The sequence below is a fragment of the Mus pahari genome, chromosome 3 (assembly GCF_900095145.1).
Source record: "Mus pahari chromosome 3, PAHARI_EIJ_v1.1, whole genome shotgun sequence".
In the NCBI taxonomy this organism is placed as follows: Eukaryota; Metazoa; Chordata; class Mammalia; order Rodentia; family Muridae; genus Mus; species Mus pahari.
This window is the reverse complement of record NC_034592.1, coordinates 162,408,589-162,434,997: the sequence shown is the minus strand read 5'-3', so window position 1 is coordinate 162,434,997 and position 26,409 is coordinate 162,408,589. Positions and strand designations below refer to the sequence as shown.

At 46.5% G+C, this 26,409-nt stretch overlaps 1 protein-coding gene across 3 annotated transcripts in view; it reads right to left on the bottom strand.

Annotated features, from left to right (window-relative positions):
- Positions 1–26,409, bottom strand: part of Osbpl2 (oxysterol binding protein like 2) — a 46,052-nt gene that overhangs the window by 2,333 nt on the left and 17,310 nt on the right. For 2 of the 3 annotated variants that reach the window (XM_029536565.1, XM_021192322.2), the window contains exons 2-13: positions 23,015–23,148; positions 21,580–21,724; positions 18,469–18,544; positions 14,649–14,783; positions 14,426–14,523; positions 10,900–11,082; positions 9,216–9,323; positions 8,441–8,530; positions 6,505–6,628; positions 4,888–5,028; positions 2,619–2,742; positions 1,355–1,445 (exon numbers count right to left, since the gene is read on the bottom strand). In XM_029536565.1, the coding sequence (XP_029392425.1) occupies positions 1,355–1,445; positions 2,619–2,742; positions 4,888–5,028; positions 6,505–6,628; positions 8,441–8,530; positions 9,216–9,323; positions 10,900–11,082; positions 14,426–14,523; positions 14,649–14,783; positions 18,469–18,544; positions 21,580–21,724; positions 23,015–23,051 (1,352 nt within the window). In that variant the 5' untranslated portion in view covers positions 23,052–23,148. The remainder of the gene's footprint in view (positions 1–1,354; positions 1,446–2,618; positions 2,743–4,887; positions 5,029–6,504; positions 6,629–8,440; positions 8,531–9,215; positions 9,324–10,899; positions 11,083–14,425; positions 14,524–14,648; positions 14,784–18,468; positions 18,545–21,579; positions 21,725–23,014; positions 23,149–26,409) is intronic. The other variant, XM_029536566.1, reaches the window with a different exon arrangement.

The window sequence follows — 26,409 nt, the reverse complement described above, 5'->3', positions numbered from 1 at the left end:
CTGCCACAGACAGAAGGCTCTGGACTCCATCTCCATCCCCACCACAGCACAAAAGGGAAGGCACAGACCAGGCAGTGGAGAAAAACTTATTTCAAAACCCCAGACTGGCTGGACAGTAGTGACACACAGGCCTTTAATCCAGGCAGGGTAAGTTGTGTGCAAGGGCAGCCAGATCTCTGAGTGGCCAGCCTGGTCTACAGAGTTGCCAGCCATGGCTACATAGAGAAACTCCAACTCCAGAAACAAAAAGATAAAACAACAAACAAAAACCCAGCCCAATGTCATTGGAGATGGCTGTTAATAGGACCTAGAAATAAATAGCACAAGGAATGGAGCCTAGCAGGCACAGTGACACACACATCCTTTCTCTCAGCTAAGTTGGAGCCTAGGATCAGGAGGTGCTTGAGTTCAAGGCTAGACAACAGTGTAACCCATCTTAAAAAGCAACAAAAAAAACCCACAACCAGCCTGAGCCAGGCAGTGGTGGTGCACGCCTTTCATCCCAGCACTCAGGATGCAGAGGCAGGTGGATCTCTGAGTTTGAGGTCAGCCTGGTCTACAGAGTGAGTTCCAGGACAGCCAGGGCTACACAGAGAAACCCTGTCTTGAAACCGCCCCCCATACACACAACCCAACTACCAACCTGATAAGTGAACTGTCTCAAACATCCAAAGATTTTCACAAGGGACTAGAAATGTTTACATGCATTACAGGTGCAAATCGTGCTTATGCTTAATTATTATAGTGCTCTGACTACTGAAGACGACAACCAATGTAAGAAACCTGAGTCAGAAGTAAGGCTAAGGCTCCTGGCAGCTGGTGTAGACCATGAGTCACAACACACCTTTTGCATGTCCCCCATATCGGCAGAGGGCCCACTTCAGGGCTACATCTTCATACACATCTTCATACCCACAGCAGAGGTTTTCCTGATGCCACAGTGGGCTGGCAGCAGGACCTGGGCTTCAGCCTGGCACCACAGTGCATAAATGTGGGAACAACATCAAAAAAACTCTCACCAATTGTTTAAATGAATCGCTAGACTCAGGCTACATTTTGTCTTTAAACTGGCCATATTTGAAAAGCTATTTTGGGTCAAAAATGCTGTGAAGTAGGACAGCAAGGCCTGGGGGTGAGGTGACATGTCTTCTGTGACAGCCAACTAACTCCCTGTAAATGGTTTTAAGCAACATATGCGCTAAGTAGACACTCTGGCCTTCATTACATGGTTGAGTCACAGCACTAGGTAGCAATGGTAGGGTAGGGATCTTTATGGACCCACAGGCCGTGTGGGGAGGAGGGAGTTGGTACTGCCTATGATGTGATGTGTGTAAGGCCTTTTGTTCCAGCTCACCTGGTCCGCCACTCTGTGTCCTCTTTGGCACGTTCTTTTCTGGCCTCTCTCTGCTTTTCCTCTAGCCGCTCCTTCTCCTGGCTGGCCAGATCTAGGTCCAAGCAAGTAAGCAAGCACTTGAAACTTCTCTCTTGTCAGACATGCCAGACCCACATCCTGACCCCTAGAGGACTTGTCTCACTTTGATGAGAAAGTGTGAGGAGTGAACTCTGGTTCCAGTCGGCCACCTGCTAAGGGTGACTTGTTTCTGCCACATGTGTGAGGGGCATTTCTCCAGGACAAGCAGATGGGAGGTACCCCAGGAGGGCACAGCATTCCTCCAAGTGTGTTCTGTGATGTGCTGGGCAGTTTAATGGCACTGAAGCCCAAGTGGGAAAGCAAGTATCTGGAACAGTGAGCTCACAGACCCCAAGGTAGAAGAATCCCAAATCTGCTGAGACTTCACCTTGCGGGATGAACTGTGGCTTCTGATGAAGAGAGGGTGGATCTGGAGGGAGGAGCACCACCTGCCCGGCATGGATCAGGTGAGAGTGGACCGCCAGACGTACAGGCCTTTCTCCCCATCCTCAGGCACGCCTTTCTTGTTATAGGCCTTCCTAACAAGGAGCTTTGCTGGTATTCAATCTAGCTTAGTCAGCAAGAGGCAACCACACTGAAAACCTGAACACAGTGCTCATCGGGAGTGTGACTGCCTAGTCCTGGGTTAGAATGAGACGGGTCCTGGCAGTGACTCTGCTCATGTGAACTCTACTGGAAGTTGGTCCCAAAATGCAAGCACTCTACCTCTGAGCCTCACCCCCAACTTTTGAAATGCAATGTTAACACCCACTGAATTAAATAATAAAGCTTTGGGATTTGCATTTTGTTTTTTGGGTTTTTTTTTTTCCCACTCATTTATTTATTTTTTTGTTGTGCTGTTTTGAAACAAGGTTTTACTAGGTTGTGTACTCTGGCCTGGAACTAATATGCAGCTCAGACTGGCCTGGTGCTGATATTAATCCTCTTGCCTCGGTCTCCCAGATACCGGGATATAACAGATATGTGTCACCATACCTGGCTCATTAATTTTTAATGCTAACATTTTACAAAGGACTGGTCTGTGGCTAGCTGGAAGATAAGCTGTTCACCTCCTTTTGCTGTTCTATAAAGCGCGGTCTTTGGAAGGAGCACCCTGTTAGTCTGTCATGATGAAAGGTCTGAGCATCCTTCTCACAGAGCCGGCCTAAGCTTACCCACATGAGCCCTAGGAGGGCCCAGCACTCACCCATGTTTCCGTTCTCCATGCCGCGTATGTCAGGACGGAGGCGGCAGTCTGTGGGTGGCAGAGTCTTCTCCATGCCTGACTCCAACTCATTGAGACTCACAGTGAAGCTGGTGAAGTTGTACATCTGCAAGAGAAGCACAGAAGCACTATTGCACATGGCTGCAGGAAAATGATCCATTGGTGCACTAAACCCATGACAGACAGTCATGTGTCACCTGCTCAATAGGAGGGCAACTGCATCTTATTCAGCAAAGACCTTTATCCTAAATCCTGAGGTGGCTTTCTCTTCTTTCTTACATCATCTATGAGCATGTGGCTCAAGGGCCACAGGGAATGTAAATGTTCTCTAGTCACCCCACTTAAGTGACTCCCGGGGTACTGACATCTCTAAAAGGACAGCAGATATTGCTACCATCCCTAATCTGAGGTCCACAGAGGAAAGTATTAGAGAATTTGTCTGGTTTCCCCACATGGTCCTCAGGTGGCCATAGCTCACATCTGACTCTTTTTAGAATCCTGCTTCATTACCACAGTCTCCTGTCCTAGAACCAGCTTGCCCAGTACCCTCAGTGATGGTGGTGTCCACGAGTGTGCACTCTTATCTTTTCCAGGCCATTTCTAATACCCCAGATCCACCAAACCCAAATAGGCATGAGGGTTTCATGCACACTGAACCAAAAAGGAACAAGAATTCACCTAAAAAGAAATTTCCCCAACAACACCTAGGCTTTATTCTTCTAGACCAATCCTGTGCCATTAGTTCATGCTGTCGTGAAAAGTAACAGCGGCACAGTGAGAATACTGGGTAGGGTTTTTATTTGTTTTGCTTCATTTTGGTGACTTCAACACAAGCTAGAGTCATCTGGGAAAAGGGAACCTCAGTTGAGAACATGCCTCCTCTGGGTGGCCTTAGACACGCCTGTGAGAATGAGCTGGTAAGCAGGGCTCTTCCACTGTCTCTGCTTCACTGTGTGCCTGGGCTCCCTCAGTAGTGGGCTGTTTCCTAGAAGCGTAAGATTCTTTTCCCCTCGTTAGTTTTGGTCAATGTTTTATCACAGCAATAAAAGCAAACCAATACAGTAAGGCAACATATTCACAGGTAAGTGGGCCTTTGTTCTTTTTATACTTATTTACTCTGTGTACGTGTGTGGTTGTACATGTGCCATTAGGTGTGTGGGTACATGCATGTAGACCAGAGGACAACCTATAAGAGTTGATTCCTTCCTTCCACCATAAGTGTTCCAAAGATCAAACTGAAGTTGTCAGGCTAGGTAGCAAGCACCCTTGCCCACTGAAGCCATGTCACTGCCCACTGCCCAACTAAGTTACATCACAAGCCCTGAAGCTCCCCACCCCCTCCTTATTTGAGAACAGGGTTTCTGTGTAGCCCTTGCTGGCCTGAAACTCACTTTGTAGACCAGGCTGTCCTCAAACTGAGAGATCCCCTGCCTCTGTCTCCTGAGTGATAGAACTAAAGGCATGGGCACCCTTGTCTGGTTTGACTGACTGACCAATTCGTTTGTTCATTCGTTTATTCTATTTGCTTGTTTTGAGACAGGGACTCACTATGTAGCTCTGGTTGTCCTGAAACTCACTTTGCAGACTTATAGTTTAATAGGATCCACTTGCCTCTGACTCCCAAGAGGTTAAAGGCATGTACCACCACACCTTGGATTTTTTTTTTATTTTTTAATTATGTGCATGTGTGTGTGTGTGTATATACACAGGAATTTGCAAGTATGCTCAGAGACCAGTAGTGTTAGGTCTCCCAGGAGCTGGAGTTACAGGCAGCTGTGTGAACTATTTGACACAGGTGTTTGCTGAGAAGTGAAATCAGGTCCCCTAGAACAGCAATAATCATGCCTAAGGCTAAGGCTGTTGCTCTAGTCCCTGGAGCTCTCTTAATAAAATGTGGTCAGGACAGAGCTCTGAAGGCATAACCAAGCACTAGTGAATTCTGCCATGAATTCTACATCAAGATATCAATGCTAGGTGGATTGCCATACCCACTTATTCCCAGGTCCCACACAGGCATAGCAGGAGGTAGAAGTTACTCTCAGGCTGGACCACAACATAAGTCTCATAGTAGCTCTAGGGAGTAAGGGCCCTCAGCATTATAGGGATATGATGGAGCCTGCCTGTCTGCTTGGGGAAAGCTGGTTGGCTACATGCAAGAACAAAGTAGAAGAGTTGTGGGCCTGACTGGAAAGGTACAAATAGAAATAGCCTGCAGCAGACAGGCCTAGCCTCAGAGAGGGGTAACACAGACCTGAGCAGAGTTGGGAGGCCGGCTGTTGATCCTCCAGAGTAGCTTACTGCCAGGGATAACTTGTACTGTCTCCTGAGCCACAGGAACATCATCCGCCATATCGCCAGGCACATCACTGCTTGCTTTCTCAGGGCCATCATCCTGAAAAACCACAGGATACCTCAGTATGACTACTGGCCAGAAGACCAATCCCCAGAGCAATTGTAGACTTGCTCCCCAGCCCCTGTGCAGTGCCAAAGCCTTTTCTAACTGCAGAGGCTGTTGTTTTCAAACTGTCTATATTCCTTTGTTTTCTGTAGAGCTGTGCCAGGCTGGACTTCTACTCTCACAGAGAAGGAACTCACGGGTTGAAACAGCAGCAGGGACAAATACTGTCCTCCTTCACACATGCTTGGCCATGTGCCTGCCCACCTTCTGGACCCATAACACATCATCTGAGATGAAAGGCCTCCTGGTGCCATCTGTTCTCCTGGGCAAGCTCATGAGCCCATCCCATTTGAACAGGCACAGCTGTGGAGTGAGAACGCCAGGGACACAGGATGAAAGTCTGCCCACAGCAAAGCCAAGGTGGGCCCTTGTTGCCAGATGATCCAAGAATCAGTGAGCTTAGTGAGAATGGCACCAGACAGCACTCAGCAGACTCAACATGCTACATGGGTCTGTCTCTGTCTCTCTGTCTCTGTCTCTGTCTCTCTCGATCTCTCTCTAGATGGAATCTCACTGTGTAGACTGTGGATAGCTGGGAACTTGCTGTATAGATTAGGCTGCCCTGGAACTAACAGATATCCTCCCATGTTTGCATAAGTGCACTACCACACATGATGATGAAATTTTCCTTTTTTTAAAAAATAAAATTACCACTGGACAGTGAAGGCACACACCTTTAGTCACAGCACTCTTGGGGCAGAGAGTGGCAGATCTCTGAGTTTCAGGCCAGCCTGGTCTACAGAGTGCATTCCAGGACAGTCAGGACTACACAGAGAAACCCTGTTCCGAAAAACTAACAAACTAACTAACTAAATAAAATTATTATGAAAAGATGTCCAATAGTGCATATAAAACATAAAAAAAACTAGATACCTGGATGAGCTCATTTTTGTTAAATAAATACTGAACATTTAACATCTCTGCTTTAGAACATCCTGATTTTTTTTAATCTAGAAAGTAAGACACCTCTTTTGAACTATCACTTTTAATTCTAATTCTGTTTAAGAATAACTTATCGTCATCAGCATTCTGAAATTCTTAGAGGAAAGTCTTTGCCAGTACTTCCTGACTGCTGAATATATTACTGAGAACTCAAGAACTGGAAAAACAGAAATGAGATGCTCTTGACTTCTTAAGTAAGCCTTGGCTAACTCAGGCCAAGTGAGAGCTGTATTACAAAGGGCTATGTGGAAGGGCTTGCATTCCCCTGGAAGTTTCCAGCAGCCACAACATAAACAGAATAAAGTCGAACACCTCTGCCCAGAGAGCAGAACCTAGACAGAAGACAGTTTTGGCTGCACAGACATATTCCACCCACTACATATACCTCCTGGCTGAGGCCACAGAAGAGAAGCAGTGCTCCTGGAGGGCGTGGCCACCTTGTGCAGGGTCACTGCAGCTGGCACTCACCGACTTGGCCTTCCTGGCATGGTCACCTCTCTTCTCTTGCTTCTTAAAGGACTCGTATGAAGCAGGATCTATGCCCCACAAGCACTCTGTCCACTTGCCATACATTATAAAGAGCTTCTTCCTGCTGCAGTAAAGAAGTTTAAAATACAGTTAACAACAATCACCTGCAGAGCAGCACCTGCATGCAGGAAGGAACTCTGTTTCACACCCTCATTCACGCTGCTGGAGAAAGGTATCCCCATCCCCGATGCCAGACGGAAAATGAAGGCACAAAAGCCTGAGAGTCCTTGTGGCCTTAGAAAACAGGGGCAAAAGCACAAACATAATGAAATGAAATGTGCTGCTTGTGCACATGAAGAGCCTTGCTTTGCCACGGAACCTCACCCCACAGCCTTTAAACACTGCACTGGGTTTTCATGTACCGTGAGCCTTGCAGACCTTGTTCTATCAAGTCTCTCCATAATGCCTCCCAGGGTCACATGATGATTTACTTTCTCTTTGCTTATCAATGCTCTCTCCATCTAATCACATTCCTGGAAAACTCCACAGTAAGTTAGACTCTGCCTCATATCAAAATGAACAGAGCCCACGCAGGACGACAGTCTTCCTCCCCTTGCCTCTCTCTGTCTGGGAAGCACACAAACTGGCTACTTGCTTCTTGGGAAGTGCCCTGACAGGAGAGTGCCACCCAGAAGGACACTGTGTATGGCAGGCACTTGCAGAGTTGGTTACAGGAACTCAGGAGCTCAGCCCAGCTCCTTAAGTAACTCTTAACCTCCATGGAAAAAGTTGGCTTGGGGCTGGGGAGAAGATTCAGTGAGAGCTTCTTGCAGAAGCACCAGGACACAAGTGCAGATCGCTGGGACAATACCCGGACGGGGGGGCAGAGATAGAGACAGAGCCAGCCAGCCAGCCAGCCGGGCCAAATCAGTGATCAATCAGTGATCTCTAGGTTCAAAGATCCAACAAGAGACAAATGATAGAGGAAGACAGCCAACACTGACCTCAGCCTCCACACGAATGTTCATAAACATGTTCACAACACAGATGCACAAACACGTACACACTTATACATCACACACACAAACAAAACAAAAAGAAAAGGAAAGAGCAAGTGTGTTTGGATCCAGGATACAAAACCCAAAGGTCAAGAATCCTCCATCAGCTCGAAATGATCAGGCTACTTCACCCCTGGGCAGGCCAGTCTCCAAAGATGCCTTGGTCACCATTCTGACCATGACAGGACCTGTGTCCTTTACAGAATACATGTGAGGTCCTGACATTTCTCATCAATCTAAAGTCGGACATTAATATACATGTTGTTTAAATAGATGAGTTTCTAGTTTTCTAGAGATAAGCAGAGAGAACAAAAGTTTTGTTTTGAAGTTAAAACTAGAAGTCAATAGCTTAAAAGACTCTTCTGGCCTTATACAACCGAACCACGGTTAGTTATAAATAAAAATTTGAGATCCAGAACATAATTTTACCAATGGGAGAAAAATCCAGAAAATACACTACTGGCCATTTTCTACACAAAATCTCCGTAAAGCCCTGGCTTAGAGTCGAATAATGCAGACACATGAACACTGGATGTCCACACTCTTTACTGATGTGTAACGTTGGTAGCCATAGGGAGGCAACTCCTGGGCAAGTGCTAACATCTCAGTTCTGTTTGTAAGATTGTAGCACTAGAGCTAGGCAGGACATCCAGGCTATAACCCAACATTTAGGAGGTGGATGCAGGACTGTGAGATTGATGCCAGCCTGCACTGCATAGCAAGGCCAGCTCAGGAACAAAATAAATGGAAAAGAAAAAAGCCACATTATCCCTGAGTAAAATGTCTATTTTTTTAAGGTCTCTTCTTCCTCCAGAGAGAATAAATTCCACTCTCCTATCGCCAAAGGTCACACTCTGGGCATCAATGAGTAGACCTACTTTTTGTCTTGAATGTACCCCTCTACTCTGTGAAGTTCCTTCCCAAACAATCCACAAGGCTTGAAGTGAAGTATACACTTATCTCCAGTTCTGTGGAAACAAACACAGGCATTAGTGATGATGTGAAATGTCTAGAGAACCAACCAGGCTTCCCAACAGGGGAAAAAGAAGGACTTGGTCTAGGAAAGGAGGCCATGAGTGATGGAGAATATCACAAGGAAGCTTTGCTCAGTGACAGAAAGGCTCTGTAACTGATCTGTGGTGACTGTTTGCACAACTGGGTAATTCACTAAAATATTACCTCAGTGCCCATCTAGAAAATGGTTGAACTTTTTGATTTATAAATTATATTATCACTAAGGTGTCTACAAGCAAAGCCAGCAAGTCATGAGCTTCAGCTGTAAGCCTAGGCCCTAATGTTTCAGCATGGTCACATATTTTCACCTAGCACTGACACTTCTTTGGTGCACTTTACATTTTCAGAGAAGTTAACAATGGTAATGAAAAAAAAACAATCAATCAACATGGGGCATTTCTGATTATCTCCACACTAGACAGAACTAAATCTAGTCAGACACAATGCCTAGGGGCCCCACTACAGGAAGGACTCAAGCTGAGGGACAGGAATGCAGGGCTAGAAGTCTAGACAGGAGGAGTGCAGACAGACAGCTCCCTTCACGTCTGTCAGCTCATCTGGCCTGTCTTCCCATGGACAGCCTGGTCTGTCATCTATGGCTCAGAATCACCATCCCACATACACAGATGGACCTGTTACCTGTGATTTATGATCTCCACTATCCCATACTGCTCTATCCATAGCTGCCCAAGGATGACATTGTGTACACAGCAGGTAGGGTTGGTCCAGGTATAGGCTTCATTATGTCTGTGAAAACACACCAACAAAAAAGTCAGGGAAATGAAGCTCAGAACTTGGGTGACCCAGAAGGCCGTGACCAGGCGAAACCAAACCATAAATGCCTGGGAGCGAGCCAGAGCTTTGAAGTCTTTCCAGTGCAGGCGATTGAGTGAGCATCTGAAATTTATTTCTCCTTTCCTTTGTAGCATCAACAAAGCTTTCTACCTAAATGTCAAGACTAAAGTTAATAAGCAATAAAAGAAGACTAAAACAAAAGAGAGGCAGCTCTCCTGGGAAGCGGCCAAGAGGAAAGGTGCTCTAGAAAAAGCAGTCCTGAGCCCCAGCCTGGCTGTGGGAAGTGCAGGGGAGGGCTGCTGTTGTCAACATATGCAACACTACCCATCCTCTGAAATGACCCTGCCCCAAGGAAAACCTCCCAAGGGAAAGGCAGTAGACCCAGACCTGTGCCTATGGGAGGCTGCGTCAGAGAAGCCTGAGTAAGAGCAGACACACCTTGACAGAGGATGGCTGAGGAGAAAAACCTGCAATCTCTCAAGCGACCCAAGGAGGGCCCAAACATGTTGCTCGAACACACTTGCAGCTTTCCAATTCTGCCCATCTCAACTCCTAAAGCAGAGACTATCAGAACACAGGTCAAGCACTGGGGTGTCCACCACAGGAGCTTCCCTCATGAGCCTGCTCTGTGTTCCTGGCAAGCTGTGCAGGGACAACCCCTAGGTTCTTAGTGTTGGTCGGGTTCTTGAGTCAAGGTCTCACGATGTAGTTCGATTAACCTAGAGCTTACTATGTAGACCAGGCTTGGCCTCAAACTCAGAGAGATCTACCTGCTGCCTTGGTCTCCCCAAGTGCTGGACTTGAAGATGTGCTCAACTACACCCAGCCTGCCCCTAGGTTCCTAAAATGGTCTGGCAAATGGCCAGTGGAGATCAAAATCTACAGATACTCCCTCACAACAACAACAGAAACCCTGGGCTCTGGAGGGTGCAATGGGTTTCAAGCTCTAGCATATGCTAAAGACTTGCTACTGACAGTTTCTCTGACGGCAGCTGGGCTGGACAGCCTCTAAGAGGGCCCTCTAGTGGTCCTCACCTGCAGGCACTCAACTTTGTATGTACAAACACACATGCCTGCGTGAGCATCAGCAAGCAGGTATATGTGGCTACAGGGTAGCTAGCTCTGGGTTCCTCTGCCTAAGGAAGCAGAGTATCCGACTCTGAACAGCCCTGGGGAGGGAGTCTATGGCAAAGAATGAAATTCTTGCTGACTTGGAGCCAGCCTATCTTAGGCATGGCCTAGAAGTAAAGTGCTAAGCTAAGCTGTTGGGTTTGGAGTTGTCACAGAGCAGTAACTGAAGGTTAAGGTGAGTGGTTCCAATCAGTGTGTGGGAGGAGATGTGACTCATCCACCTCAGCGGACACAGGAACTCTCCCCACCAGGAAGCCTAGCAGAAGTGCCGCTGGCAGAAAGGCTCTCAGCCCACACAAGGTCGGGATCTCCCCAGAAGGAAGCCCTCTGAGAAGTGGAAGCCAAAATGTCCTCACAGTGCAGGGCACGCTGTCCCTTGCCTGTGCCTGTCACTCACTTGAGCAGCTCCAGTGTGATGGTCCCCCGGGGCTCAGCCTCCACACTCTTGCCCCAGAACTTCAGCTTTGGGTAGATGGAACCGTGGAACCTGAAGTCTTGATTGAGACCTTCTGAATAAAATGCACTAATAGGAGGGTGGTGACTGACCTGCTCAGATATAAATCTGAACCCTAAGTCTTCCCTAGATCCAAAAATGAGAAAAGGGGGAAGAGAAAAAGTCACATTAATGATAGCCATAGCAAAGGGTCATCCACTTACCCACCAGCTGGCATGGTCTGCCCTCCCCTAGATACTGACGTAGGATCTGGGCCCAGAAGCCTCCAGCTATTTCAGGAAGGAGAAACTCAGCAACCACCTCTTAGATGGCTCATCTGGCTGTGTACCATCACGCTGGAGTACACCTGCCCACTACCACACAAGCTCTCCTGAGAGGGAGCCTCTGTCTGCCCCATTGCTCATCCCACTGATACCTCAACCTTTTAGCCATCAGACAGGCAGGCCTCAGATGCAGACTAATCTCAATCCCAGGGACTCCTAAATGCCAATAAGCCCAACAACGAACTCAAAAGCCCTATGAATGGGTGATCCTGTCCAGCCTTTTGTACAGGCTCCCAAGACTTCTATGATGAAATGTCTTAGATCCCAGAATATTCCTGGCCAGGAAATAGGATTTTAGCAGACTCCCTTATTCAATAAAAATGTCAGTTTTTAATTGTTCCGGAACTATGAATACACCTACAGTTGTAGTCATTAGGAATTATAAAAGCTAAACCACATAATTACTAACTTAGCTGGAATCAGAATTCCCAATCATTACAGAGGAAGGAAAGTTGAAAAATTAGATTTTAAAAGGTTGCCTGCCAAGGTATGTAATCTACAAAATGAATACTTGTCTAAGAAAAGCAAGTGTATTTTTAGCTGTTCAAGAGGGATATGAAGGGATGAAAGACGGTGTACACAGCCTGGTCTGCGCAGAACTGTGGAGTAGGGCCACTTAGTGTCAGGGAATCTCAGTGTGGAGACACCAACAAACAGGCCTGGAGAGGAACATATTATGAAGGAGTTTTCCTGGCAGCCTCGGAAACCTCAGCTCAGCCTCTGAATTAAATCCCAAGTCAGGCTAAGCCTGTCTGATATCCGTACCTCAGGCTATTCCTATTCTCTCCACATCCACACAGCTGCTGCTGCTTTCCTTTATGCTGAGACAGGTCCAAACTATATAACCCGAGCTAGCCTGGAGCTTGCAATCCTCCTGCCTAAGCTGGATAGAACTAGAATTTAGAGGTATGAGCTGCCATGCCTAATTCACACAACTGGTTTTTTTTTTTTTTTTTTAAATCACCCAGAAATGTTCTCCTCCTCTTATTTCTCTCCTCCTCCTCTTTCTCCTTCTCTTTTTCTCCCTTCTTTTTATTTTTGTTTTTTGAGTCAGGGTTTCTCTGTGTAGCCCTGGCTGTCCTGGAACTCACTCTGCAGACCAGGCTGGCCTCAAACTCAGAAATTTATCTGCCTGTCCCCTGTCTTCCAAGTCCTAGGATTAAAGGTTGCACCACCACTGCTTGGCTCCTATCTTATCTTTTTCAAGACATTTTAAGCTAAACAAGGTTTGAACCTCACATCTTGTATGTGATGGGCTCACAGGTGGTCAGCAATGGCAATTCCTGCTCAGAAGAGTCTAGACAAACGAAGGAAACACTTCACTGACTCAGACACAGCCACACCCCTAGAAGTGACATTTGGGGGCTGGAGATTTGATAAGCTCAGTGGCTGCTCCTCCAGAAGACCCAGGTCCAATCCCCAAACTCACATGGCAGGTCACAACCATCACTAACTCCAGTTTAAGGGAATCTGACACCATCTTCTGGCCTCTCTTGAGTACCAGGCACACTCAAGAGAATGTGCATCAACATGCATGTAGCCAAAACATTCATACACATAAGATTATAATTTATTTTTGATTTTCCAAGATAGGGTTTCTCTGTGTAATCCTGGCTGTCCTGGAACTCGCTCTGTAGTTTTTGAACTACAGAACTTGCTCTTGAACTAAGAGAGATCAGCCTGCCTCTGCCTCTTGAGTGCTGATATTAAAGGCATGTGCCACCATTCCTAGCTAAGGAAAATGTTTATGATACAATGAAAAAGTCATCAATTAACATCTCACACAGAAGAAAATCTACTAAGCTGCTGATACCAATTTTCTTTGGTGGGCTGCATCTGATTTTTACTTCCAGCCTTGCCATGTTCTATACAGAACATTATCATGGCTAAAACACCAACAGGCTCCATTTGATGAATCCCACAGATTACCAGCTGACACCGATTCCAGGGCAGTGGCACACTGTCATGGCAGAACTCCTCTCTACAGAAAAGATCTCAGAGCAGGATGGCAGGTGCTGGCCTCCTGCCTGCAGCTCCATAGCCTGTGGCAATAATCATGATGCCAGCCAATGAGAATACCTCATCTAAATCCTTCCAGTTACTTCCTCCCCGCCCATCAGAAAAGACCTCCGTACTAAACTACACTGCATTCCTGAGACATAAGCACATTATACCAGCCATACATGCAGCACAGAAAAGGTCACAGCGTGGCCGACTAAGAATGACCCTGAAGAGCACAAATCAGCCCACTAGGAGCTGTGCAAATTCAGTGACTAGTCTCTGGAGGCGCAGGCAAAGCTAAGGCAAAACCACCCCAGAGTCTGTGACATGTGACTAGGAGTGTTTATCATGGCAGCATCTCCAAGACAGTTTTCTGCATAACTGCGGGAGACCCAGAGTTGGCAAAGTAGGTAGCAACAATCTCCCAGCCCAGCCAGAGGCTCACCACAATCCGTATGAACTAGGACTCAGCGTCCAGGGTCAGAGGTCTGCTAGGTCCAAGGATGAGAATGGAGGGTACACACTGCTCATGTGCATGAGCACTGGCTACTGTCTGCCCCAGCCACCCCACACTGCCAACCTCACGTTCTATGGGGTTCCAAGAGGCATGACACCACCCAAAGGAAACCACTCAGAGGGATTTCAGCAAACACTCACAGACTAGACCTGAGGTGAGGCTAGCTCTTTCCTAAGACCCTGCAACACAGGCACGGAATGAACAGTGACTTGGGCAGTCTCTCCTCTCTTTGGTTACTGAACTCCCATCAAAGTGCTTCTACATCTAGCACAGTCCTACTCACTAGCTCTGACTCCACTTTTGGCCTAACACTAGTGACCCCCATGTCTCTGCCATGTAATACATATACATCACCAGTAGTCTACACAGCATGGCCTCTGTCCTTGAGCCCACTGTGCCAAGATCCTATGCCAGACCTTCATGTAGTACCAGGGTTCTATCCCATCAGTAACACAGCATTCTATGTGTGTGAATACCTTCTTACCCACAGCATTCCAAATACTTCAGTAGTTCCTAACTCCAAGAAGCAACTATCCTAATCTGAGGAATCAATGCTGAAGAGAAAATTGAGCTCTTCTTGTTCATTCAAGAGCCCCTCTGCAAAAGATTCATTATGAACTGTCCTTACCTGATCAACTCATATGTCTCTCCCAAGAGTGGGTTAAAGGGTTTGCCAGTTCTCTCCCACTGGGAAGCCACAGCCGAGACCGCAAAGGCAGCTACAGACTGCAAACAATTCAAAGGTGGATCAGAACGGCTGCAGTCAAGACAGCAGAGCTGCTCCCCACAGGGCACCTTCCAGACAGCCCACCAAGCAGAACGCCTGGGCCCCTGTGGCTGTGGGTCCTCACCTGCATCCTCTCCAGGGGCTGGGGCTGACTTGAGGCTTTGTGAATGAGGTACACATGCTCCATGTACTCTGTGATCCGCTGCAGGAAGCTCAGTGGCTCATTGAAGGCGATTGGCATTGTGATCTTGGAGAGTTCCTAGAAGAAGCCAGAAGGACATCTGGTTGGGCTTCTGAGGCTTCAGGGCATGGCCCAGATGCAAATAAACCACTTTACTCTAGTGTTCTAAGGATCACGTCCCAGAGCCTCAAATTCCCATACAGACAAGGTCTTAGAAACTCTCTGTGGGCAAGCTATCTGTTGTGAGCTCTGGTTTCTACCTTACCCAACTTGGAATGTCTTCCTGAGTGGCAGTCATGGCAGCTCTCTATCTCCCAGGCCCTGGGAGTCACTGTGAATAACACAGTGATCACAGGAGTTCCAAGACAGCTACCTCCCCTCTCTTCACCTATTCTAGATGAGTGGTATCAGTCCCAAGTTTCCCATTGTTAAAACTTGCCCTTGATGGGCAGACAGTAATAACACACGCCTTTAATCCCAGCACTTGAGGGGCAGAGGCAGGAGGATTTCTGAGTTTGAGGCCAGTCTGGTCTACAGAGTAAGTTCCAGGACAGCCAGGGCTACACAGAGAAACCCTGTCTGGAAAGAAAACAAAACAAACTTATCCTTAGCATCCATGGCCTCTTCTAGGACAACATGGAAGCACCTGGCTGGTACTTGGCAGATAAGCCCTTCTAATGTGGCTTTGCCTGGAAGCTATTTCAGAGTCTGTAAAGGAGCAAGCACCAAGGGACAGAAGTGAGGCTACAGCTCCTGCTTCCAGAGTTCATGCATAGACATCGAAGGTCTTCAGGAGCTATTCCTGAGCTGAGCTTCCAGAAAGGCATTAACAGAGAAGACAGAAGGACTATCACAAGAAAGTGAAGCTGTTATAACAGGGTAGGCTCAGGTGCTCCAGGAACAAGAACAAACTACAAGCTTTGGCTCTTAGGATGATTATTATTTTCATTTCATTTTATGCAGGCTTTCTGTACGAGGGGCTAGAATGACCTCCTCTGCTCTCACCAGTCCCAAATGTCACTAGAGATTGATAGAGTGCCCTGGGAGACAACATTCTGGGAAAGGGTAGGGCCTTGTTCACTGAAAGCCTGAACTCACAGATCCTGAGCCAGAGTCAGCCAGGCTTCTCAGACACTACATACCCAGCTGAGAGACATTCAGACATCTGGGAATATAGGGATGCCTCCAGAGCAGAAAGGTAAGAAAAGACAAGGCTTCATCTACCTGTAAAGGCAAGGGAAGTAGAGCCCACAACCTATAGTGCAAGAGGTCAGAGAGGTCAGCAGCAGGCAGCAGAAACACAGAAGAACCCCAGCAAGAGAGAGGCTAGCTGGGCGCACACTGCTCACCTGCTCTAAACCCCCAGCCTTGGGTTCCATAGGCCAGGCTCCATCTCTGCTGCTGGGTATAGTACCGTAGCCTGCAAAGAGGACGTGGCTACGGCTAGCAAAATGCCAACACATTTCTCCTTTGATCCAGTAATGCCATGTCTCGGCACCCATCTCTGAGCCTCAGCAAATATACATACAGGGCTAGTCACTGTGATCTGCTTTGGTCAGCCAAAAGCCAGAAATGGTCTACTATCTAAAACAGGGTGTCATCCCACTAAACTGAAAAACAACTAAGACAGGGGTTGAAGTAGTTACCAGATCACTTAGATACTGGCATCTGAAGGATAAAGAAAAGCCTACTGCCTCTCTGAAAGAATGGGAGGAAACGTATATATGTCAGGGTGTGGGGGCATGGAGTGAGGTGCCATGAGGATGGGTGTACTGGCTAGTTTTGTGTCAACTTGACACAGGCTGGAGTTATCACAGAGAAAGGAGCTTCAGTTGGGGAACTGCCTCCATGAGATCCAGCTGCAAGGCATTTTCTCAATTAGTGATCAAGGGGGAGGTCCCCTTGTGGGTGGTGGCATCTCTGGGCTGGTAGTCTTGGTTCTATAAGAGAGCAGGCTGAGCAAGCCAGGGGAAGCAAGTCAGTAGAGAACATTCCTCCATGGCCTCTGCATCAGCTCCTGCTTCCTGACCTGCTTGAGTTCCAGTCCTGCATCCTTTGGTGATGAACAGCAGTATGGAAGTGTAAGCTGAATAAACCCTTTCTTCCCCAACTGCTTCTTGGTCATGATGTTTGTGCAGGAATAGAAATCCTAAGACAGTGGGTGACAGTTACTTATGGGGAGGGATAAGCACAAGAAGCTGAGCTTCCGAGACTGTCATGTTCTGGATGTGGTCAGAGTATCCCAAATAACTGGGAAAAATTAAGAGGATGACACTTAATCCATCTGAGGTGTTAATGCCAGTCTTCTGGAAAGCCATTAGGATTAGGTAAAACCATTGGGTGGAGTGAGCCTCCATGGCTCACTAGGGTAGTAGCTAACATAGGGCAGGCAGGGCAGGGGCTGCTGAGATATTCAGCAGGTATGCTGTACACGAGAACTGATTCCCTGACCCGTCCGTCCTCTGACCTCCACATGCACATGTGTGGACAGAAATACATGTAAATAATAATAATGAACAGGGCAAGGGTTGGTGAAACAGCTCGGTGGTGGGTGCTTCTGGGGCTTTGGACTCAATCCCCAGATCTGCAAACAACAAAGGAAAAGAAAACGGGACCAACAGACACGCAGATGTGCAAGCCCCTTCCCTGACTTTCCCTGTATGTCTTATGCCACCTCAGGACTCTGACAGCACTGAGTCATCACCAGACACATGCCCTTGGTCTTTTAACTCCAGACACAGAAATAGAATAAGTCTCTTTCCTTTACAGTTTAGCCACTCTATGGTCTTGTAGTACAGGCAACAGAAAACAGACTAACATATATTTGATGAATTTGACTTTGGACTCATATTTTGAAATAAAATCATAAAGGGAACCTGTAAACATGAAAAATGAAACTGATGAACCTACATGATTCTCCCAGACCCATGTACAATCACTCATTAAAAAACCAGAAAACTCTGCAACAAGGATACACAATCAAGCAATTAAGGTAAGGTAACGCGTCCCCAGAAAGACATATGGACACTACGCAATTCTGAATGAGCTCCTTGTTTTTCTGTAATCCTACCCAAAAGAGAACCTCTAATTATAACTTCTTTCAGCTTCCCAATGCCAACTCCACACCAATCTATCTATTTCCAATCTGTCTACAGTGATTTAAAATAAAAGGCTGAAGAATGTGTTTTCTCTGGGAATACAGTATAGAAGTAATCACAACAGGAAGATAGCATTAAAAGAACACAGGCAGAAATACCTGAAATTTGGCAACAGAAATATATGGACTCTTGGGATTGAGTTTCTTGTTGCCAAGTGCTGGTTTGTGTATGAGATGTGCCAGAGACTGTACGAGTACACTGGCCTCTCTAACAGTCAAAGATCTTATGGAAAGTTAATGGCTACTAGACACTCCATTTCCCTGACACAAAGCCGCAGTACTGGACAAAAGCTATTTATAGCCTAGAGTATGGCGAGGGCCCCAACTAGTCTCATGCAGAAGGTGTTTAAGCCATCTTGGAACACCAGGAAAAAGGCTTTATGAGATGGGATGCCTCCTGCCTGCTTAACTGCGTAACTGTAAAACTGCCATTCTGCTGTTCCTAATGTTTCCCTTCCCCTCAGCCATGTGTTCCTTTCCTGCCTTGCTATCGTAATTTCATGATCATTATAAATATACTGCATATATTTTCTTAGATACCAACACTATAAATCTCAGGGAATTAATACCTAAACTCCATGTGTCACATGACTTATCTGCACTCACCAAGCCAATGCATTTCTTCAGGATACTCCACACACTGAAGTCGCTTCTGGTGAACATGGGAGCAGGAAGGGCTGTCCTGTGAGGAATTTGAGAGCAATAGGAATTTATTATCCAATGGAATATGTAGGGGGTAGGACATACCTCTCACAGGACTATTCAATGTCATCATCCTAGTTTGAGACTGAAATATCAGTCTCTAAACAATGACCTGCTGGGAGAGAAGTGAAGTCACAGCTGACACTACAGGGCTTCTGCACCATTGCTTTAAGTCCTCCGAGGAATGGTTATTGGTCATGGTGGCCTTGGAGTCTTGACCCAACCCTGCCGCAGTCAGGTCACTGCTGTCCTTCCCTGAGCTCTGGGCAAGGCTGACGATGAGACAGAAACCCCTCTGCTTACATCCTTACTTCTTACTTTATTCTTCCCGGCCTGAGATGGTGGGCAGAGCTGAGACTACAGACGTGAGATTTGTCAAGAGCTTCCCAAGGTGCACGCCTTCTCAGGCCAGTTCTACTCAGTCACCTTGGCCGTAACTCCTGCTATGACTGCCTGGGGAAAGGCTAGAGCCTCCTTAGGAACCGTGAGCTACAGTAAGCACTGTCTCCGTGTGTGGGAAGAAGCCTCAGTAGAGATCTGCCTAGCTTGTAGGAAGGAATGGGGCCCATCATAGGAGTGTAGAGAAGGCATAACAGAATGACCCTCAGATACACATGGCTGCTCTGGGCCCTTAGAGGCCAGCCTAGTTTTTCTTGTGGAATTCCCAATGACAGTTCTCTGAAGTAGAACCAGAGAACCCCGACTAGGCATTTTGATCCTGGGAAGGGTAATAGCTGGGGTCTTGTCAAGTAAGACCTCAAAAAAGGCTCATTGAGTCAAGACAAGGAGGAGAAAAGCTCTGAAACAAAATGGAAAAGGAAAGAAATCTAATGTTTACTGAGCACTATGTGCCAGGGCTGCCAAAAGTAGTTGGAATGCTGTGGACATGGCAAACTGTGAAAGCCATAGAAATGGGGATATAGCTCCATAAAGGGTCAGGGTCAGGGTCAGGGTCAGGCCCCAAGGATCCACCCTGTGCTAGATTTTGTCAACTTGACAAAATCTAGGATTATCTGGGAAGAGGGACCTCAGTAGAGAAAAAATACCTCTATCTGATGGCTATTAGGCAAATCTACAAGGCATTTTCTTGAATAATAATGGATGTGGAAGGGCCAAGCCCACTGTGAAGCTGAAGGCAGCAGCACTCCTTTGCAAATGGTCCTGGGTTACATAAGAAAACAAACTGAGGGATTGGGGGATTTAGCTCAGTGATAGAGTGCTTGCCTAGCTGGGTGCTGGGTGCGGTCCTCAGCTCTGAGAAAACAAACAAACAAACTGAGCAGGCCAAGGGGGCAAAACAGTCAAGAAGCTCTCCTCCATGGTCTCTGCTTCAGTTCCTGCCATGGCTTCTTTGATGATGGACTGTATCCTGCAAGCGAAACAAACCCTTTTATACCCAGCACATGGATATGTTTGGTCTTGGTCATGATGTTTATCACAGCAATAGGAAATAACTAATACCCAACTGTTGCATGAAGATGGGAAGGATCAACAAGAGAAAAGACATGCAGGAGGACGGCAAAGCTCCAGGCTGAGACAGCAGAATGAAGGAACTTCAGTATACACAGGTCTAGATGCAGAACTCAAGACAAGAGGCTCCAGGGGAGGCAGAGCCAGGAGAGTGAATGAAGACAGGCCTGAGTACAGGGCTAAGGAGATGTGAGCCCTCACTGCTGTCAGCAGTGACCGTGCAGCTCGATGTCCAAGGTGCACCTGCTCTGTGAGCAAAGGGAGCACTACTCAGAGCTGCTCGAGACAGGGGGGAGGGGACAGGGATGCGTCCCTGCTACAGGAGCTCTGGGCAGAGAACAAGAGTGACACTCACAGTGTACTAAGTGTCACTTAGTGTGCTTAGGAAGAAGAATGAGGGAAGGCAGCACACAGGACTCGGGTGGACACAAGAGAGCCTCAAGATCCAGGTGGATTTAGCAGCCAAAGCATCAGATGAAGGGAACGGAATGAGGCAGTGGTCCCACGCTCGCTGCTGATGTTTGGTCACAAAGTGTCATATATTTGGAGGAAGCTGGTGAGGTACAGAGTGAACAAGCTCCTTACACAGGCCCTCACAGTCCATGTGAGGTACTCCTGCACCCACTAAGCATGTGGTTGTAGGACAATAGAAGGCTAAGCACCTTGGACAGAGGGAGCCTGCCCTGAAGACAAGCGGACCATGCATTAGGTCAGCAGAGAGGCTGAGGGTCCACTGAGGCCAGAAACACCTTTTAGAATATAAGCAGGGGGACTGGTGAGATGGCTCAGTGGGTAAGAGCACTCGACTGCTCTTCCAAAGGTCCGGAGTTCAAATCCCAGCAACCACATGGTGGCTCATAACCATCCGTAACAAGATCTGAGGCCCTCTTCTGGAGTGTCTGAAGACAGCTACAGTGTACTCATGTATAATAAATAAATAGATAAATAAATAAATAAATAAGAAAGATATTATTTAAAAAAAAAAAGAATATAAGCAGGAAGCCTACATCACATGGGTGCTTTTCCCGAGATCGAGAAGCTTCTGTGATGATCACATAATCTAGATACACAAATGTACATGGTTTTGCCGCAGCAAAACCCCAACAGTCCCTACAGGGCCAGCGGTCAACGTTTCTCAGTGAGATGTAGAAGGTACAAGAGAACTGTCACTAGTCCTGCTAGCCCAGCAGTCAAACACATCTCAGTAATACACGAAGGAACAACAGGATTAACCTGGTGTCTGTGGAGCGGCAGGTAGGCCTATAGGTCAGTAAATGAGGGCTGTGGATCACGTTATGTACAGGCTGTGAGCCATCCTGGGTCAGCACTATCACTTCATGGAAGGGGATTCATGGGTCAAACACTGCCCTTCACTGATCTCCACGCCCCAGTAGACACACACTAAGTCTCAGAGGACATCTGGTGGCTAGGTGACCTGGAAGAGTTGCCTTGGAACTAGGGGTGCTTCAGCTCATGAGACCTCAGGGAATACTTTATAGGACATATAGGGGTAGTCCTTGATACAATGTATGTAAGACAGCGTACCTGTGCTTTTGAATTCCATTCTCTTGTGGTGGTTTCTCCCCATTTTTCCCACTCCTAGTACTTTTGCTGGTATCCAAGTCAATCATCCCACTAATTTTATTTGCCTCTGAAAATTCTCCTGTAGAAGAATTATCAGAATCAAAGCCTGTAACAAAGAAGCAAAAACAGTCACCTTCTCTAGACCTGGGAGATGAAGAAGCCTACTTCAAGACTAACTACACAAACAGAAGCCTAAAGTTCTATAAACAGTTTTTTGGGTTTTGTTTTCTAAGGCAAGACCTTACTATGTGGCCTTTCCTGGTCTGGAACTCTTTATATAAGACCAGTCTGACCTTGAACTCACATCTCTGCCTCCTGAGTGCTGGGATCATGTGCCACCATCCCCATGAGATTACTGTCAAGTGGTACACTTAGAATAATCATCTCTGCTGCCTACTCAGTGAAAGAATGGTCTGCTTCAGTGTCAGGACACAGAGGGGCTATGTGGGAGCACTGTTGTCTGCTAGGATGGCAGAAATCATCTCAACATCAATAAGGCTGAAGCCATCTTCGGGGAATATCAAGAAAAACTTATTCAAAGGCTCAGGGGTGTTTGGAGTAGTATCTGCTATACCGAGTCCCTGGATGAGAGGGAGCATCTAGGGAATGTGTGGGTGAGGAGGCATCTGCAGTGGTCTCTCGTGGTAGGCATGGTCTCCTGGGTATGGCTGGATACCTATCTGTCTGTAGGGCTCCTGAGGCTGCTCTACAGCACACGCCACACCAACATGAAACAGAATCAATGGGTCTCGGTCATGAAATCATGAAAATGATTTCACTGAGCCTTAGAAAAGCCAAGGAGCTCAGGGTCTTCTTTTGAGATTTCAGTAAGTCCACCAACGTTGACTGGCCAGCACGCAGGGCTGAGCAGTGAATGGCTGACACTCCTTGCCCAGACACTCTGGGATAATGAAACTGCTAGCCAGGAAGTGGTGTACATGCCTTAGAGCCAGGCTCTTCTACGCATCCAGCCCTCCCCCAACCCCTGCCCCCATACATACACACTGTCCTTGCATGCTGTCTCTTAAGATCCAGTCAGCCGGGCGTGGTGGCCCACACCTTTAATCCCAGCACTGGGGAGGCAGAGGCAGGCAGATTTCTGAGTTCAAGGCCAGCCTGGTCTACAAAGTGAGTTCCAGGACAGCCAGGACTATACAGAGAAACCCTGTCTCGAAAAACAAAAAACAAAAAACAAAAAAAAACAAAAAACAAAAAAAATCCAGTCAAGGTTCACCTCATGAGGGAAGCCATCATTGTCTTTCTAATAAAACTAATGTCAGGTCTAATCTAACACACTCCTGGCCTTTGGCTAAGCCAGACCAAATCCCATACTCCATAGCACACAGATTCCTACACAAGATGCAATCTCTGGGTCATACTTCTTATAGTTGCTCACCTGTGACGGCATCAAAGAATTCTTCCTCCCCGTTCATCCTTCAGTGACAAGGCTGTCACTGTTCTGGGGTTTGGTCCTCCTACTGGATCATATCTGATCTATATTTATGTTGAAGTTCTGTGGATCCTGGAAATCTGAGGGGAGAAATATTTTGGAATGAACTCAGCTTCTACAAAGCCTATGGGCTAGAAACAACTTGTAAATCACCCCCCCCCCCTTTTTTTGGCTTTTGTTTGAGACAGAATCTCACTCTGGCTGGCCTGGCACTTGCCATGTAGACCAAACTGATCTAGAAGTCAAACATCCTCCTGTCTCAGACTCAAGAGCTAGGATTGCTACCATGCCCGGCCAAACACTCATATTTGAAATTGATCTAATTGATCTCTATAAGGGCCAGGTGCATTGGCACATGCCTCTAATCCTAGCATTCCTCAGGCAGAGACAATGGATTTCTGTGAGTTCAGGTCTGCCTGGTCTACAAAGGGAGTTGCTGGTCAGCCAAGATTACATCATGAGACCCTATCTCAAAAGAGGAAGAGGAGGGGAAAGGAGGAGGAAGAGAAGGAGGAGGAGGAGAAAGAGGAAGAGGAGGAGGAAAAAGAAAAGAAAAATTGATCTCATGTCTAAGTAACAAAAAAGTGAATTAGAACAAATTCATTCTTCAAGCAGCAGGAATCAAAAGATGCATGCATACCTAATATAAGGATGAAAGTCAGCTCAGTATTGATATGGTGGGAAAAAACTGACACTACACACACACACACACACACACACACACACAGAGTAAAGAAATAAGAATAGATAAACAAAACACAAAATAAATAAATGGGGGGAAAACAGTTCAAGGCCTAGGACCAGAGAGATTACCCAGTGGTTAGCATATAAGCTAATCAGAGCCCACATATGTAAACATGTCAAGGCAGTCTGCCTGCAGCTACGGCACAATCTGACTAGCAAGTTCTGAGTTTGATGAAGAGATCCTGTCTCAAAGAATAAAGTGGAAGAAGAACTGAGAAAGACCCTGACTGAATCAGTCTGTATACTCCACAATCATGCACACACACACACACACACACACACACACACACACACACATCACACATGTATACATGTACCTCCACACATGAAAATATACCTACACATACCACACATACACACACACACATCACACATGCATACATGTACCTCCACACATGAAAANCATACCACACATACACACACACACATCACACATGCATACATGTACCTCCACACATGAAAATATACCTACACATACCACACATACACACACACACACACACACACACACACACACACACACATTTAAAAACAGAAAAAGTAATAAGATTCAGCTTCCCCAAAATAAAAATAGAGTTCCAGGCCAGCCTGAGAAAATTTAGTGAGAGTTTTGTCTCCAGATAAAAAGTGAGCCCAGCAGGTTATAGTGCTGGCTACCAAGCTAACTGAACTTAATTCCTGGAACGGTACAGCAGAAGGAGAGAAACGACCCCACAAGTTATCATCGGAGATATCTATGCCACAGCAGTCACCCACACACTGCAGGGGAAGGGGTGTGGAGGAGGTAGCTCAGTAGTAAAGCGCTTACCTAGCATGTGCAAGGCCCTAGGTCTGATCTTCAGTAAATAGTGTAAAAAGAAAAAGTTTAATAACAATCAATGACTAATATATCAATAAGTAATCATTATTTTAAGAGTTATATTTTAAAATAATCCTTTACAATTATTCAGGGAAATGATAAAATATTAATTTAGGAAGACATGTGGGCAGTTAAGAGTAGTTTCAACAAGCCATCACATGAAGATGGGGCTCTGTAGACCTCAGGAGGCTCTACTATGAGTCATGGGGAGCTGGATAACAAATAGGTGAATAATGTGTCAAAATATTTGCCTCTTATCTACCTCACACCAACTGCTCTTTTCCTTTGTGGTGCTAGAGATAGAACCCAGAGCCTCACACACACTTAGGCAAGCATTCCACGGAGAGTTATATCCCCAGCCTGGACACCAGTTTTCCAAGTCAGAGAACTGAGACAACTATATAACTTAGTTCTACCATTTAACAACAACAAAAAAATCTTTATTTTTCTCAAAATTACTTTCATTAGTTTAGTCATTAACTTAGCATTTTAGAACTCCTGCATAATAATTCCTCCTATTGGGAAGAATACTTTGGTTTTGTTCAGGTCAGAGTCTCTGTACTTAGCCCTGGCTGGCCTTAGACTCACAGTTACACCAGCCTCTGCCTCTGGAGTGCTGAGATTAAGCGCACCACCACACCCAGCCCAAAAACAGGATTTTAAAATAGTGAAGCAAAACTTCAACCTATTGCTGGGCAGTGGTGGCACACGCCTTTAATCCCAGCACTTGGGAGGCAGAGGCAGGCGGATTTCTGAGTTCCAGGCCAGCCTGGTCTACAGAGTGAGTTCCAGGACAGCCAGGGCTACACAGAGAAATCCTGTCTCGAAAAACCAAAAAAAAAAAAAAAAAACCTTCAACCTATAACCAGGCATGTACGCCTTTAATCCCAGCACTTCCGAGGCAGAGGCAAGAGGGTCTCTTGTGACTTTGAGGGCTACATGGTGAGCCAGGGCTACATGGTGAACTCTTATCTACAAGGAGAACAACAGACGCCTTCAAACTGTTTCAAAAGGTTTGGTTTTTTTGGTTTTTTGGTTTTTTTTTTTTTTTCTGAAAAATAAGTAGAGTGCCACATGTAACTTACAAAGTCTCTGAGCAGTTGCCTATGAGTCCTGAGGGACAAAGAAGGTCACAGGTGAGAAATATGGCTTCTGCCCTTGGAGTGACCAATATAGTACTAGAGACAATACCCACCCAATCCCTGAAGTCTTGCTTGCTTACCAATGAGGCTCTGAGCATCTGATTATCAACCAAGCCCCTTGCTCATCTTTGGGTTTCTCTCTTTTCTCTGCTCCCTTTCCAATGAATCATGTAACTTAGGAACACAGAGCAGCCACAGTTCACTGCATGGTCTGCTATGAACTGTACAAAGCAGGGATGTGTTGCTTAATAGTGTAGGGCTGGCCCTCAACCACCTGCAGCTGCAGGAAAAGAAACTGCTAAACCCAGATTGGACACCATTCTGTCCTACAGATAGTAAGATAGCCAAATGGCTGCCCTTCCAAGATAGATCTCTACAAGGTGACTGGGCCAAAGGCCTGCCCTGGTGAACAAATTTATCAATGCCATCCTGAAGGCATGGATTCCCAGTGACAGCTACGTCAGCTCCCACCTACACAGACACACTTGCCTGTGTTCTGTCTCTCCTTCTGCCCTTACACAGCCTCCTTCTACAGTGGTATGCCACAGGAACAACCCCACCAGATACTGACCAGTACCATTTGTTGCATCTTCCAG